Raw genomic sequence first — 14,462 nt, 5'->3', positions numbered from 1 at the left:
GGCAACACGTAACTGGGTTATATTTAATACATTTGCATGTGTTGTTGCATGCTACCTCTGTAGGGACTGTACTGTACAGTTGTGAAAATCACAAATCAGGATTAAATCAATAGGTACCCTATAGACAGGAGTAATACAGAGATCTATTCTGAAAGCTTCAAACGAAATAAAGTAATAATAACAATCATGGTGAATATAATAGGATAAGCTTTTTCATGAAAGCGGTATAATTCTCTGGCATTAAAACAAGCAATCCTTGTTCCTTCTTGAACACTTGGGGTCACTGTTCCCACAGGTCCAAAACGCGTAATACTCAGTACAAATACATATTGCTGACTGTTTAAATTCATGGTCGCGTTTTATTTGTATATAGGCTATGAATATGTAAATGTAAATATTAACCAATACATATACGTATTGGAGTAATATTAATGAAGTCGTTTGGATTTCACCTGCATTCACACGCGTCACAGAGGTTCCCACTTTAATTCTGGTATCCTTTATCAAACCAAGCAAGAGGTTTGGACCTTGAGACTTTCTGTAGAAGCCAGCTGCGATATTACAATCACGTGACTTTAGACAGCTACCTATATGCTCCACACTTCTTGAAGTGTTTTCCCTGGCGGTTGGTATACACAGAGGTGAACATGGCTGATGTGTCGGAAAGGACACTGCAAGTTGCAATACTGATCTCCTTTGCAACCGGATTTGTAGCTGGCTGGCAGGCCAACAGAATGAGAAGGAGATTCCTTGACTGGAGGAAGAAGAGACTACAAGACAAGCTTTCAGAAACACAGAAGAAATTGGATTTGGCGTGAAACAAAAGATCACAGGACAAGTGACGGTATTTTTGTATACTGCAAGCCTTATTATAGCCACAGTACAGTGTTTGGTTAGTTGTGTCAGTTTTCAAAGTGTGATATCATTATGTTGGTTGCGACAGTATTCGTTAAGTTGTCAGTTACGTCTTCTCCCTTGTGTTGTCGTGAAAGAGAAACTATTGGTCTATATCCGTTTAAAGAATTTAATACTTAAATGGTATTAATTCCTTTTTTCACCAGGTTATTGAAACAACCAGGAAGTTCCAGTCGTCACATGGACTACTCTGATATGAACTGACACCAAGAATCCACCATTCGCTACTTAAGCTAATGTGCACAGAAGACACCCCTGATGAGAAATGACCCACGTGTTTTAGTGGTCGAATTTTATAACAAATGTTATGTCTTACTCTTCAGCCTTCTATTCATATCCTCTGTACCGGTGAATTCTTCGTGTATTTTTGAAACCAGATTAAATGACTTATTTTACTTTTAAAATTACAAATCCTGATTTCCCCACAAGTGCCCGTTTGCTGTGCTGGCTGTTGACTCAACCAGCCACTGGTAAATGGCTCAAAATGTATTAAAATGTAACATGATCTGTCGTAGCGTGTATTTCACTAGCCATTAGCTAGCATATAGGCTTCATTCCATATTTATCAAACTGAAATTTTACAGATATAAGTTGACAGTCTGTTGCTGTTTCTACACAACTGTATTGACCTGAGGCCATTCTTGATTTTTTAAATTATTGTTCTAACTGCGGGTAGTTCATTAACTTCTGCAGTGTAGATGCACTATGCATATTGAGCACCAGCTGTAATTAGAGTTTACAGACAACACCACCAAACCTGCTCGCCCAGTTCAGGTTTCATCATATACAATACACTCAAGGCAGTTTTACCTTCATGTGTCTACTGACTCTAGCATAACTCCTCCCCAGGGCCACCTGTCTGTGCTACAGCTTTCTTTCTATGCCTAAAAGGGAGATGTGTGTCAATGGGTGGTTCTGTTACTTCTTCGCACAAGAGTTGCTGCAGGTAAACGCTTGCAGTTAATGTATTAAATTTTTTTTTTTTTTGCAAATGCTGTAAGTGCAATTGTCATTTTTTTACATACAGAACAATGTGGAATGTCAAATACAAAGTTGTAAGATACTGAAAATGTTTGTATACACAAGAGAGAATGCTACTGTAAATTTGTTGATTTGAAACCTTGGATGTGAGAAGAGCTTTATGGCGTGGGTCCACTACTCTGTTTTTAGGGTTGAACTGAACTATAATTTAAAAAAAATGCAAAGAACATATTACTGAATAGATAGTAACTGTAGTGTATGTGTAATGTGTTAGGATTTTTTTTTTATTGCAGTATGGTTTTGGTTAACAAAACTGATCCATTTGGATTGTTTGTTCAATTTATTCTTAGACTCCTTATTAGACTAAGACTTCATGGCTACAGTTGGATAGAGTCTTTAAGTTATTTGGAGACATGAAAGTGATCAGTCTAGTTTGGAACAGCACATTCTCATTCTAGTAAGGAGCTTCTATACAGTCATGTATCAGTTAAGGATTTTTATTAGCTTCATGTGGATTGGATTGGATGATGACTGGAGATGTGTATTTTTGAATTGTGTGCTAAAAAAATTCCAAATTTTAAGATGACAGGAAGGGTCCAGTTTACTCTCTATAATTCAACCTGTAGCTCTGGTTCCCCCAACAACGCTTCCCATGCAACAGAATCGTACATTTTTCGAGTATGGCCGCGGTCCAACTGATCTCAGTTCAGCGACCTGTTCTCGCCATTTTTCATAATCCTGGCGCAGTCAATTTACACACTTCCGCCCGTCGCACTTTCACGGATTGTCTATAGCCTAGTGAACCACTTGACGCGTATAAGGCGTATCGCTTCTCTATCCATTTAAGATACAGATCTGATGCTGGAGTGAACGCCTGTATCTTAGCGACCGAGAAAGTAGCGTCTGTAGAAGAACATCCCATTATACCGACAGGAAATGTCTAGCTAGCTATAGCTAGATTTACCTAGATATTGACTACTATTAGCTATCCAAAACTTGCAACTATTTTTTTCTGTAGAAATATAAAACTTAAGTCAAGTAACAGTACACAGAAGTAGTAAGACATATGTAACGTTTAGCCTTTAAGAGCGTAGTTCCTAGCTAGCAAGTGTCTGTGATTTATAGTATCGTGTCGTTTTTGCTCGTGGTTTTGATTCTCCAAAAACCTATGCGAAATTCTGCTAAAATGCCACTTAAAAGAAAAGGACCTTTGCAAACAGTACAGAGAGACACGGATGATATTAAAAAACAGGTGCGTAGCTTTGAAATCTGGGCTGAGTATGGAGCTAGCTACAGAGAGTTAGCTAGCTAGGTATAGAAGCTAGCCATTGTAGTTATCATTACATAGCTAACGGTAGCTAAATATGGTTATAGCTAGCTAATTTGACTAGACAGTTATATGGACGTATGGGTGAGGGAAGAAGGACTATATAATGAACATGTGATTTAAAAAGCTATGTTAGAAAGCGGTAGCTAGCTAGTTAGCAGTTAACTTGGGTTTAGCAATCTGATGGTATTAACGGAAATGTTTTGTGAACTGCCCTTTGGCTAGCCAGATAATGATATCACTTTTGCTTGCAGACATATGCACATACACTATACTACTTAGTGAACGTTAGATCTCCGTGTATTTATTTACTTTTAATTATAGGTTGACACTCTGAAGCGAGAAGTCCGACAGCTGAACGCGACGGCAGATACCAAAAGATTAACAGAGGCGTCTCAGAGGTGAATGAAAAGGCCGGTTGTCATCCGCACGTAGTAGCCTACAGTTAGCTACTGACGGTATCTGATATTCAAATGCATTCAGATGTCTGGCAAAATCCTGACGTATTCTTCCACGTTTATTAATTACTGCTGATAATGACTGCAAATGTGAATCTTAGGCATCTTAGAGGAAACACGATCTTATGCTTTGCTGTTCTGGATTTAATTAAAGATTTAAGTTAGTACAGTATTCATCACTGCATGTTTAACACAAATCAGTTATACTGTGTTGGAGATGCTACATGCTTTGCATCCTTTCACAGATGCTGCTACAGAATTCTGTCCCATCCTCTTGCAGATCCTAGAAATCACATAACTGTTGACTCAAGTCAGGGAGTATGCACCCATGGCATAACTGTTACATTATTATCTCGCAAGGAGGCCGTTATTGCATGAGGAGGTCCTTCGTTAGTGTAGCTCATCAGGCTGCTACCAAGTAGAGTTCTGTGGTGAGAAGATACTCTTGAGTTCATCATATTTGGGCCTCTTGTTGACTGGCCTGTTGTATTCAGTAATTAGCATGCCATGCTGCACATCTACACCACACCTGATGATGACTGTGTGCTATGCACACAATTTTGATTGATTGCACAGGAGGACTCGGTTGCTGGTTGCTGGTTGTTGCAAATTGACATTTGTGACGCTGTATGTATGACATTGTTGAAGTGGTCAAGCAGATGGTGCATAATGATATTGTGATCTCAACAAGCTGTCATGATTTCAGCAGCAATGTAGTCTAGAAGTTGCTGGTTGTGAACCCCCTAGATGGTGAACAGTAATGGAGTCACTTAGCTTAGCCTCTAATATACCATTGGCATGAAGCCATTGCTCTCATGGCAAGTATGGTATATTGGTTCCTTTCTGTGTTTTTGTTTCTTGATTTTCACCTGGCTTAGCTGGTCAGTCTTGTCATGATGTTGTGCCTAGTCGACAATCAAAGTCACTCAAGAGTTTCTCAGACAGTCCTGACTGAGCAGATAGTGAAATTGAGCCCAGACACATTGCACCATTGCATCAGTATCCGCATTTAATTGACATTGTTTTAGAAAAACATTAATGCATATTTATAGTTAAAAGTGTCTTTTGATGTTGCTTTGCATTTATGGGTAAATACTATTTTCATATCCACAACAGTAAATACTATCAATTGGCTGAAAGTGGTGAAGAAATTGTAATGTAAGTGTTTCTGCCAACAGATGCACCCAGCTACAAAGATCAGTTGAAGAAATGATGAAGACACTGAAGAAGCTAACCAAAGTAAATTTTCTCAAAATGACTTTCTTGTATTGACAGTCAACATGACAGCAAATCTGTTGAAAATGTTTGTGTTTGCGCATTTCCTTGTAAAGGCTGATGAACCAGCTCCCGTGGGAAATTATGACCAAAGAAAACTTGATGAAGAAAACAGGCTAAAAATGATGCAGGAACTGCTGCAGTCTCTAGCAGTAACGCTGGCTGCAGCACAAAAGCAAAGTACAGGGTAAGCCAATGAATTAGATTTTTTTTTTTTTTTTTGCATTGAATCTGTACTTTCTGTTCAACTTAGGCCTTAAAACTGTCTCACTTTTCTTGTGGTTACTTTTAAAGATGTAAATGAACTCATTGTTAACCATAGAAACTTGGTGTACGCTATTCATGACAAATTTAATTACGTCCTTCAGCTTCAGGTACCTGTTATAAAACTGTAGTTTCATTGGCATAAGGTAATAGCTTTAGACTCCACTACACCACCACACTTTCTGGATATCAGTAAAAATACAGAGACAAGTTCTTCGGAGGTTGTGGATGGAGGAGATGAGAGTGAAGAGGAGGAAAGTGAGGAAGAGGAAGAGGAGGAGGAAGAGGAGGATGAGGATGAAGATGAGGATGAGGATGAGGATGAGGAAGATGCAGTAAAGGAAGCGCCAGAGATTTTTATAGCCATAAGTGCTTTCAAAGGTGAACAAAAAGGAGACCTCACAGTACAGGTATGTTACAAGCCATTTTTCTGCATTATTGTTGTCCAGTCTGATGTGCATATTTTTATACCTTTATAAATGCTTATATGCCTTCATAGACAATACTGTTATGCTTCATAAAACAGTGATCGATTGTTATTTGTTATTATATTTGATTTTGACTGTTTTTTCTTTGACTTAACAGAAGGGAGATTTGTTGTACGTTCTCAGTAAGAATGCTGACGGCTGGTGGCTTGCTGAAGACTCAAAGGGAAACAAGGGCTTAGTACCCAAAACATATTTGAAGGTACAGATCCCTCTTCTCATCAACTATCCAATTTTCTGTCAGTCTTTCTGCTACATCTGTTTTCAGGCTTAATGGATTTAGATGGAAATCTGCTGTCTCATGTCATCTGAATGTGTTGACTCTGTTAAGAAATGTGTGAAATAAAAAAGTTAATAGGATTGTAGGCCAAATGCAGTTATATATTTTTTTTTACTGATTCTTTTGTTGCCATTGGTTGATCAATCTACCAATCACAAGATCATTATAATAAAGCTACAATTACATTACAGAGCTTTCTGTACAGTATTTTTGAAGTAATAATGCAGTGCAGTATACTGTCCCTGCATCCTCCACATGCTTTAATGAACTTTAATGTAGTTTATGCTACGTATACAAATAACTTTAGCTAATAAACATTAATTAAAAACTTGCTTTCATTCAACATCATTAGGTGATTGTCATACCTGATTCTATTGTTATTTACTATACCCTAAATGTAAACAATCAAATCTGGAGGAATGGATATGAAGATATTGCAAGCAGTATTTTTTTCTATCCTCTGAGAATGTGTATTACACAAGGCTTACCGAGTAAACAGGTGGAGTTTAGACAGTAATGCAGCTGCAGTTTAGAGAGTAATGGCTGAATTGTTTCAGGTCCATCAAGAGGAGGAAGAAGATGGGGAATCAGAGACTGGGGAGGAGAGTGATGAAGAGCTGGACGATGAGTCCAAAACCAAGCAAAGGTGGAGGGTTTTCATTCTACCAGTAGATGGGGCTGAGTACAAAGCAAGCCAGCTGAGCTTTGGTGCTGGCAATACTGAGTGGACAAGCTTTTTTTCTTGCCTTGGAAAAAAGATTGTGTGTGTGTGTAGAATTTTTCATGCAAATTTAAGACTCCTGTTTTGACCCTTTATAGCCAGCAAAGTTCCAACTGGGATGCTGTGAGAAAAGCAGTTTTAGAGGTATTGTTATTATTCTTATTCTTATTCTTATTCTCATTCTTATACTTATTCTCATTCTTATTCTTATTTGTGTTGTTCATGGTAGTAGTGGTACAGGATTGTTTGTTTGTCAATAGACACACTTATGTATCACAACTTCAAGATAACTGACTTCCCACTTTTGGTGTGAGCCATCATTCAAGGATAAGCTTACATTGAGTACTCTAAAACACATGATACTATTTTTCCTTCATCTATGAAAGTAACTAAAAGAGCATTCTTTCATGATGGATTCCTCCATGATATAGTCAGTTGTGATTTAAATATAGCCAATACATGTTTGTGCATATCAGGCTAGAGGGTGTGTGAGTGGATTCTACTGAATGCTAAATGATTGGTTTTACATATGGTGTGTGCACCAATTCATAGGTCAATGCGACTGATGTTCTGGCTGCCATGGGTGCCATTCCAGCTGGGTTCAGGCCATCTACTCTGTCCAGTCTGCTGAGTGAAGGTGAGTTTCCCAGGGTTGCTTTTGCTTTTTTTTTCCGGTGGGGGAATCAAATGTGAAATTGATGTAACCTGTCTGTGTCTGTAAGTCTGGAACCTGTTATAATGCTGTGATTGTTCAGTTGTAGTTGTGGCCATCAGTGCTTGCGATTCATGCCTTTTACCCATGGAGACTTTCCCTTGTTTCATAGTTTCCATGCACTTCTGACTGTAGACTGAATGGAACAAGTGTTGCCTTTCATAAATCAGGAAGCTTTAACCTACGATTCATTCTCACAGAGGATGAACCATACAATGGCTAATGGAAAGGTATCCATTCGAATAGGGTCCCGTTCCTTATTGCCATTGTCTTTGCACGCTTTTTAAAAAACTGAATCTCAGCCTTTCGTTTTAAAGGTAATGGAGCATTAACTGATGATATATTAGTACCGATTAGTTCGACTCTTCACTGCTATTTAATGGAGATCATTCAGGAGACAGCATATATTTGATTTCTTGAGAAACAGAAAGGTATGCATGAATGGATGGGTTCTCCCATACTGTGGCGCGCTGTGCGTGACTTTTCGTGATGCAGGCAGAATCTGACGGGGCGTGTTGATCGAATGCGCGACAAGAGCACCTGCGTCATGTTTCACTGTTCTCTGACTTCACGAACGGTTATCTCGAAGACAAGCCCACAGGTGTTCGTCACTGCCAGCTGCAGGTGACACGCACACCCGGTGATGCACGTTTCAGGCACCTTTGTTGTGGAACGTTTGGTTGATTATTCTCGGATAAATCATTCTTTACATTTTTGGCATAAGTAGCATGTACTAGTAGCATTAGGTAGCTTTACAGTGCTGCTGCAGCTAAGTGATCCTGTTTAGAATACAAATTAGAAAATACTTTTATGTTAATGTTAATTTTATGCTTAATAAACATTTAATGTTGGATGTTTTAACAATGTTCAATGTTAACTTTGCAGGGAAGACCTATAGGAGTAGCCACTACCTTCAGCCAGAGCTGAGCCAATCCCAGCTAGCTTTCAAAGACCTTTTGTGGGATCCAGATACAGGAAGTGTATGTATTTATTTTATGTTCCATTTTTTGTTTGAGTTTTTGAAATTTGTGAAATTTGACCTGGTCATATGACAAAACCACCTTGACACTAAAGCACAGTCATAGGGAATACCAGCATTAATGTCTGGTATATCCATTGGCAACTGGTGCTGAAGGGAATGACCTGAAGTAAATACTAATAAAAGTACTAGTTGTGGAAAGCAGTTCTTTTTGATTTTAGCATTGTGCATTTTGCTATAGTGAGGTCAGAAAATTGCTGTGGGATGATGCTACTGTATCCATGATCAATCTACTTAACTAGAACTGCTCCAACAAATATCAAACTCTATAAATGTGTTTAAATGTTTCCTTGTCACCATGGTCAAGAGCATCTGCTAAGATGAAAAATAATGTCATGGAAAAATATGTGTAAGATTCAGGGTAGTTATGCATGGTGGGATCCGTAGCGATAGGAGAGTAAGAACTTCATGAACCCCATAATGCCTTGTTTGAAACAATCAAATAATCTCTCCGTCCATGGCAAATGTCTGTGATGGGTTAAAACATAAGAGTTCCTCTCCCTGGCTTCATGAGACTTCACTGTACCATCATGAATAGTCACTGTTTATTAATCCCTAGGTTCGGCCTCGAGTGTCCCGGACCTCCCTAACTTTGACACTGTGGAGCTGTAGGATGATTCCAACTCCAGGGGTTGGAGTGCAGGTCCTGAGCAGACATGTCCGTCTTTGCGTGTTTGATGGCACCAAGGTGGGTGACACCCTCCTCCCCTGTTCCCCCCACCCCGGTTCTTTCCCTTTAGCTACACTGCTGCACCTGTCTGGTTAGCTCAGACTGTCGCCTCCTTCCAATTCGTAGAGGGTTACCGCTAAGTAGGAGTGCATTGTATCATTGTGTTATCTTTGTCACATCACATTCTCGGAATGCTTTTGAATCAACCTTTTCTGGATTGTATTTGCATGGTTGTATCACTAGGGGGTGCAAGGGAGTCCCAGACTTCCATCAGTAGCTCCCAAATCCGTATCTCTGGTCAGTGATCATCACATAGGTACTTGTGTGATACAGTGAGCATGGGTGAGCACTGATTGGAGGCCAGTAGTTCAAAGACACTAAGGATCATGTTGTAACCCTGTTAATGTCAGATTAAATGGGGTTACTGTGCAGTTTCCTCACTCCAGTGTATTTGTTTTAATGTCCATAAGTGTGAATTCTGTTTTATTTTCCCAGGTTCTGAGTAATATCCACACAGTTAGAGCAAGTTACAATTCAAAGAACCTCAAGACCTGGACCTTCTCCCCAAGGGTATACTTCTCATGTTTATACCATCCAGTGAATACTGCAAATGGCCATACAATGTAGTGGCTTTATATTGCAAACATAATGTGCTGAATGTAGTCATTACTGTGAGTAATTAAGCTGTCTCAGTGTGACAAGGTGACACTTGATGCAGTGTTAACAACTCTAATTAGATTTGTGCTTTCTCCCTTGGGTTTAAATTTGCAGACAGTCGCTATCCTGCCCAGCCTGTTAGATGGGGACTGCTTTGTAAGGAGCGACTCACAATCTCCCGACGTGGGAATCTTATTCGAACTTGGGGTTACCTACATTCGAAATGTAAGCTCTGTTGTTCCTCTCACATTCCCTTGTCTTGAAAGGTTTTGAAATCATTTTCACTGTACAGTTTGCCACGATGAAGGCTGAATGGGAGTGTACCATAGTGGTAAGGTGCAAGGCTCATGATGAAAAAAGGTTGCTGGTTCAATTCCGCACTGGGGCACTGCTGTTGTACCCTTTGGCAAGGTACCTAATCCACAACTGCCTCAGTAAATATCCAGCTGTATAAATGGATAACGTGTAAAAATTGTAACCTGCCTAAGTCACTCTGGATAAAAAGCATTTGCTAAATGAGAGTAATTTAATATAATAATGTGGTATGTATGAAGCTGTCTGTGAAAACAGTAGCAAAGTCATAGCACACTTGTAGAGTTGAGCACACGCCTCTATCTGTGCTGAAACGGCGACGTCACCTCTCTCTGTCACATTCCAGTCCACAGGTGAGCGGGGGGACCTGAGCTGTGGCTGGGCATTCCTCCGGCTCTTCGACGCGAGCAGCGTGCCGGTCCCCCACAGGTATCCCTGGCCCACGGCCAGCCGACGCCCTGCCACTGTCATCTCAAGCGCATGCCACAAGATGCTCCTGTTGGATACAGCAGTCCTCACATTACCGCTGATGGAATTTAGTGCTTCTGATCTGGCTGCCTTTTTTTTTTTTTCCAATACCGCCATCACCTTTACTTGTGCTTGGGATGTTCTAGCATCCCATTAAAATACCATGAATAATGAAGTATCATTCCTCATATATGTGTTAACATTGACAAATGAACCAGAATTTAAGTAAAATTTAAGGCTGTTTCTAAATTTATGTTTGTAAGTTTCATTCTTGAACTAGACATTTTTGATGTTTGAATGAACAACTTTTTTTCTGCACATGGAAAGACATGTCATAGCATTGTATTGTAGTTTGTAACACTAAACTGTTATGTTTGTAATAGTTGGCTATACTTGAACAATCCTATACAGCAATGTGGAAAATTAGAATAGCTAGTTACCATCCCGAAAGTAATGAGATTGTGTGAATCAGCACTACATAAAATACACAATGAATGGTTCAATAGTGAATGGTCAATTCTTTGTCTTTTTAATTAGTTATTGAACGTTGTAAAACTATGTTCAATAATTAATTAAAGAAATAAGTGATTAATTAATGTTAATTAAATCCAGGTCTAGCAACAACTAGACATCAGTACTGGGGGAATGAGTGGAGGGAGCGAGGGGCGGTGTGACTGTAGAAGTGTCGTCATGAGGCAGGATGTGTGTGTGCTCTGTCTGTTTCAACGGAATATATGTCAGTAGATGACCACACTTATCACATCTTATCTATCAAACAATGCTTCCTGCTGTGAGCTCCAAATGTACCTGACTTGGAGAAACACCATTTCTGCAGTAGATGATTAATTTAATACAGAAAACTGCTTTGACATAATAAGCAAAAGATTCAGAAAATACAGATTCAAAACTGCCTTCAGTTGGGACATTTATATGTGTAATGCTACTATTTTTACTTCTCCTCTGGATATGAAACCATGGATCCAGTGTTGTAATTCCCTTGTTTGTGCAGAACCTATGAACTAATGGTACATGGAGGCACGCCATATGAGAAAGGTGTGGACGTTGACCCCTCTATAAGCAGAAGAGGTAAGAAGTGACAGCCAAATCCACAAGCAAGTGCCATCTTTGTAAGTCTGTAAGTCAGCAGTTGCTGAATGTTAGACGGTAATCCACTCTCCGTGTCTGCGTCTGCCTCTTGCAGCCATCGGCGGGGTGTTCCAGCAGATGATTGTTTCCAGGAAGCAGCCGAAGTTGATAGTCAAACTAAAATCGCCCAACGCAAAGACCAGGACAAATCTGAAGTATGCGTGTGTTCATGTGTCACGTTTATTGCTCCCTACACAGACAGTCTTGACTGTAAACAGGTTATTGGTCCATTCTTTAATTTCACCATTGGTCATTACAACCTTTCTGCCAGGTCTCCTTGGACAAGTGACATGAAGACACTTGACCACGTTTTCATTAAAGCGAGCTGAAATCAACAGCGGTCAGTGGTGACAGTACTAAGCCAGCCTCTTTGTGTCTTTAGTCTCCTGCCAGATACCTTGGTGGGCAGTACGTGCAGCATACACCTGCTGGCGTTCTACAGACAGGTCCTGGCAGACGCTCTTCACAGGGACAGACCGACCATGCAGAATGCAGGTAACTGCTGAAGCAGCCTCCTCCCAGCCGACCACTACGTGTTCTGTTCTATAATACTGCAAATATGTACTGTATGTGAAGATCAGGATAACCTGTCCTCAGGGCATGCTACAAGGTGTTTTAATTAGGCTATTGTTGTTTTTCTTTTTTTGGTTGTCCATGTCACTTAATGTAGTCAAAAGAGGAACTGTCAAATGTCTCATGCGTAATTGATGGACACTGTGTCACCTAGACAATTATATTAGTTCATTTCAATAATAAAAGGAAGCTCGGCGAGATTATAGCAGTGCTCAGCATAAGGGCCTCAGATGATCTAGGAGCTGGGAACAGGAAAATCAAGTTGTGAATTGACTGGGGTAAAAATGCACACATGTTAACACTGTTACGTGTAATTTATTTTTGCAGATCTTATCTGTAACCCGGTGCTGGCAACATTCCCAGAGATTCTCGACCAGACAGATCTTTTAGATGCTCTCAGGGTAAGTGCAAAGCAGTAATTGCTGATACAAGTCTAGGACATTGTCTACTTCGAGGAAAATTGTTGGAATATTTTGTAATGTCAGGTAAAAGGAGTTAACGTCAGTCTTCCCTTGAGGTTTGTGTTGTTCGGGCTGTCATTTTTGGAGCTTAATTAGGTTAGTGTATATCATTCATGCTAACACAGTGCTGAGAATAAAGGTGAACTGTGTGGTTAAGATGCTTTCAGCTTGCTGCAAAGGCATAGAACTTGAACTACTGATTAATATATGGCTTGACTTATTTGTGACCTGTTTATTCTGACTGCAATTAATGATGTCCTTCCAGAGTGTATGGGCGGAGAGAGAAAATGCTCTGAAGAGGTCCGAGAAGGTACACTTTTCAATTTGATCAAAAACTTAAGGATTTTTCTGTTGTCATACCCAGCAATGAAGTGATTTATCAAGAATCATTGGTGTTATTGCTGTAGCATGTGGTTCTGGCCCGATCTGAGAACGTCTGGACTGTGGAACTTCAGACGGACTAATGAAAGTTTCAATTGAATGCAGTGTGTAAAAAGCATATCATAGATGAGTATTTCAAAAATAATTTACACAATGGAAAACATTAATAATCACAAAATGTTCTTGCTAGGTATTAATAATCTCATAATTGGGCCTGGCTTTAGTTACTGTATTGATAGTGATGATGCAGCGCATCAGTGCCCCAATAACATGCCAGCTGTATATGCATGAAATAACTTTGCAGGAGTATTCTGAGACTAGCACCAAAATTGCTGCATGGCAGGAGTGATGTGGTTCTTTATCATATGCTGTTATGTATTGACATCTCTTCAATCTGTGTCTCCAGTCTACCTATCCTATCTATCCCTATTCTCTATTTAAAAAAAGCGCTGTACACTAGTGTAGCACTTAACTCATTATCTTACTGACTTACTTGTAACGCTGTGAGATAACTACTGTTAGCATACTGGTGCACTTATTTGGAAGTCGCTCTGGGTAAGAGCATCTGCTAAATGACGTAATGTAATGTAATTCTGACAGCGGGACGGTGAGCTGCTGAAGGCCCTGTTTGTGGAGGTGTACCTGGACACCGTCTTCCCCCTCCTGTATTCTGCCAGCCTGCCAGCCGCCAGGTGGGCAGACGAGGAGCTGGAGAACCAGCGCTGCAAGGCCATCTTTGACTTGGCGCTGCAGGGCGCGAAGGCGGACGGCACGCTTTCCATGCTCCTCTCTGCAAACAACGCCCAGGAGGCCTTCGACATCTCCCAGGTCTCGTACGACTTCCTGGGCACGAGCAGAGTCAGCGCGACTACCGGCTGAACCACTTTTGCTTTGGGACTGATTATGAGATCACACATATTTATATTTTTGTATACATTTTTACATCCTTTTAAAGGAAGCTTCTTGAGAGCCACCTTTGCTTAGATGGCTTCTTCTTTGTGTTCACTTAATACAGTAGAATGTTTTTTATATTACATCATGATGTCCAGTCACAACAAATAAACCTTTTCTATCACAGTATTGATATTTCGGTTACAGATACATAGTAATAATGTGTTAGAGGTTTTAGTCTGTGGCTCTGCATCATTTTTGGAGTTAATAATATTGTTAATATTTGAAATATGTAGGGCTTTCAGAAGAAAACTATCTGTGTTTTCCTCCTGAATTGGGATGTCATAGTACGATCACAGCTTGCCTTTTTGTTGGTAACTATAGAATGATATTGCACCACCCTATCACAGGGTTATTGTAGCATGACCCGTCATCCAATGTGCTGT

The 14,462-nt window shown here is 40.0% G+C and overlaps 2 protein-coding genes across 2 annotated transcripts; both read left to right on the top strand.

The window, feature by feature from the left end:
- Positions 1-588: 588 nt before the first annotated feature.
- LOC118790423 (mitoregulin) lies at positions 589-2,085 on the top strand. Its single transcript, XM_036547330.1, has 2 exons — positions 589-844; positions 1,062-2,085. The coding sequence occupies exon 1, from the start codon at positions 648-650 to the stop codon at positions 816-818; it is 171 nt and encodes a 56-aa protein (XP_036403223.1). The 5' UTR covers positions 589-647; the 3' UTR covers positions 819-844; positions 1,062-2,085.
- An 834-nt stretch (positions 2,086-2,919) lies between these two features.
- On the top strand, positions 2,920-14,032 carry nphp1 (nephronophthisis 1). The gene is made up of 20 exons (XM_036546960.1): positions 2,920-3,148; positions 3,548-3,624; positions 4,860-4,920; positions 5,013-5,143; positions 5,414-5,630; positions 5,806-5,907; positions 6,543-6,631; positions 6,805-6,850; positions 7,259-7,343; positions 8,304-8,398; positions 9,017-9,145; positions 9,623-9,697; positions 9,899-10,009; positions 10,443-10,525; positions 11,574-11,650; positions 11,766-11,865; positions 12,093-12,205; positions 12,611-12,684; positions 13,010-13,054; positions 13,726-14,032. The coding sequence occupies exons 1-20, from the start codon at positions 3,065-3,067 to the stop codon at positions 14,002-14,004; spliced, it is 2,073 nt and encodes a 690-aa protein (XP_036402853.1). The 5' UTR covers positions 2,920-3,064; the 3' UTR covers positions 14,005-14,032.
- The last annotated feature ends 430 nt before the right edge of the window (positions 14,033-14,462 follow it).

The sequence above is a fragment of the Megalops cyprinoides genome, chromosome 15 (assembly GCF_013368585.1).
Source record: "Megalops cyprinoides isolate fMegCyp1 chromosome 15, fMegCyp1.pri, whole genome shotgun sequence".
Taxonomy (NCBI): Eukaryota; Metazoa; Chordata; class Actinopteri; order Elopiformes; family Megalopidae; genus Megalops; species Megalops cyprinoides.
This window is presented reverse-complemented; position numbering and strand designations above follow the sequence as displayed.

Bases quoted from the DNA above. Each gene is read 5' to 3' on its own strand.
- nphp1 (XM_036546960.1), top strand. From the start codon at position 3,065: ATGCGAAATTCTGCTAAAATGCCACTTAAAAGAAAAGGACCTTTGCAA. The intron at 5,144-5,413 runs GTAAGCCAATGA...TCTGGATATCAG, and splicing joins GCACAAAAGCAAAGTACAGG to TAAAAATACAGAGACAAGTT. The intron at 6,632-6,804 runs GTGGAGGGTTTT...GACCCTTTATAG, and splicing joins GAGTCCAAAACCAAGCAAAG to CCAGCAAAGTTCCAACTGGG.
- LOC118790423 (XM_036547330.1), top strand. From the start codon at position 648: ATGGCTGATGTGTCGGAAAGGACACTGCAAGTTGCAATACTGATCTCC.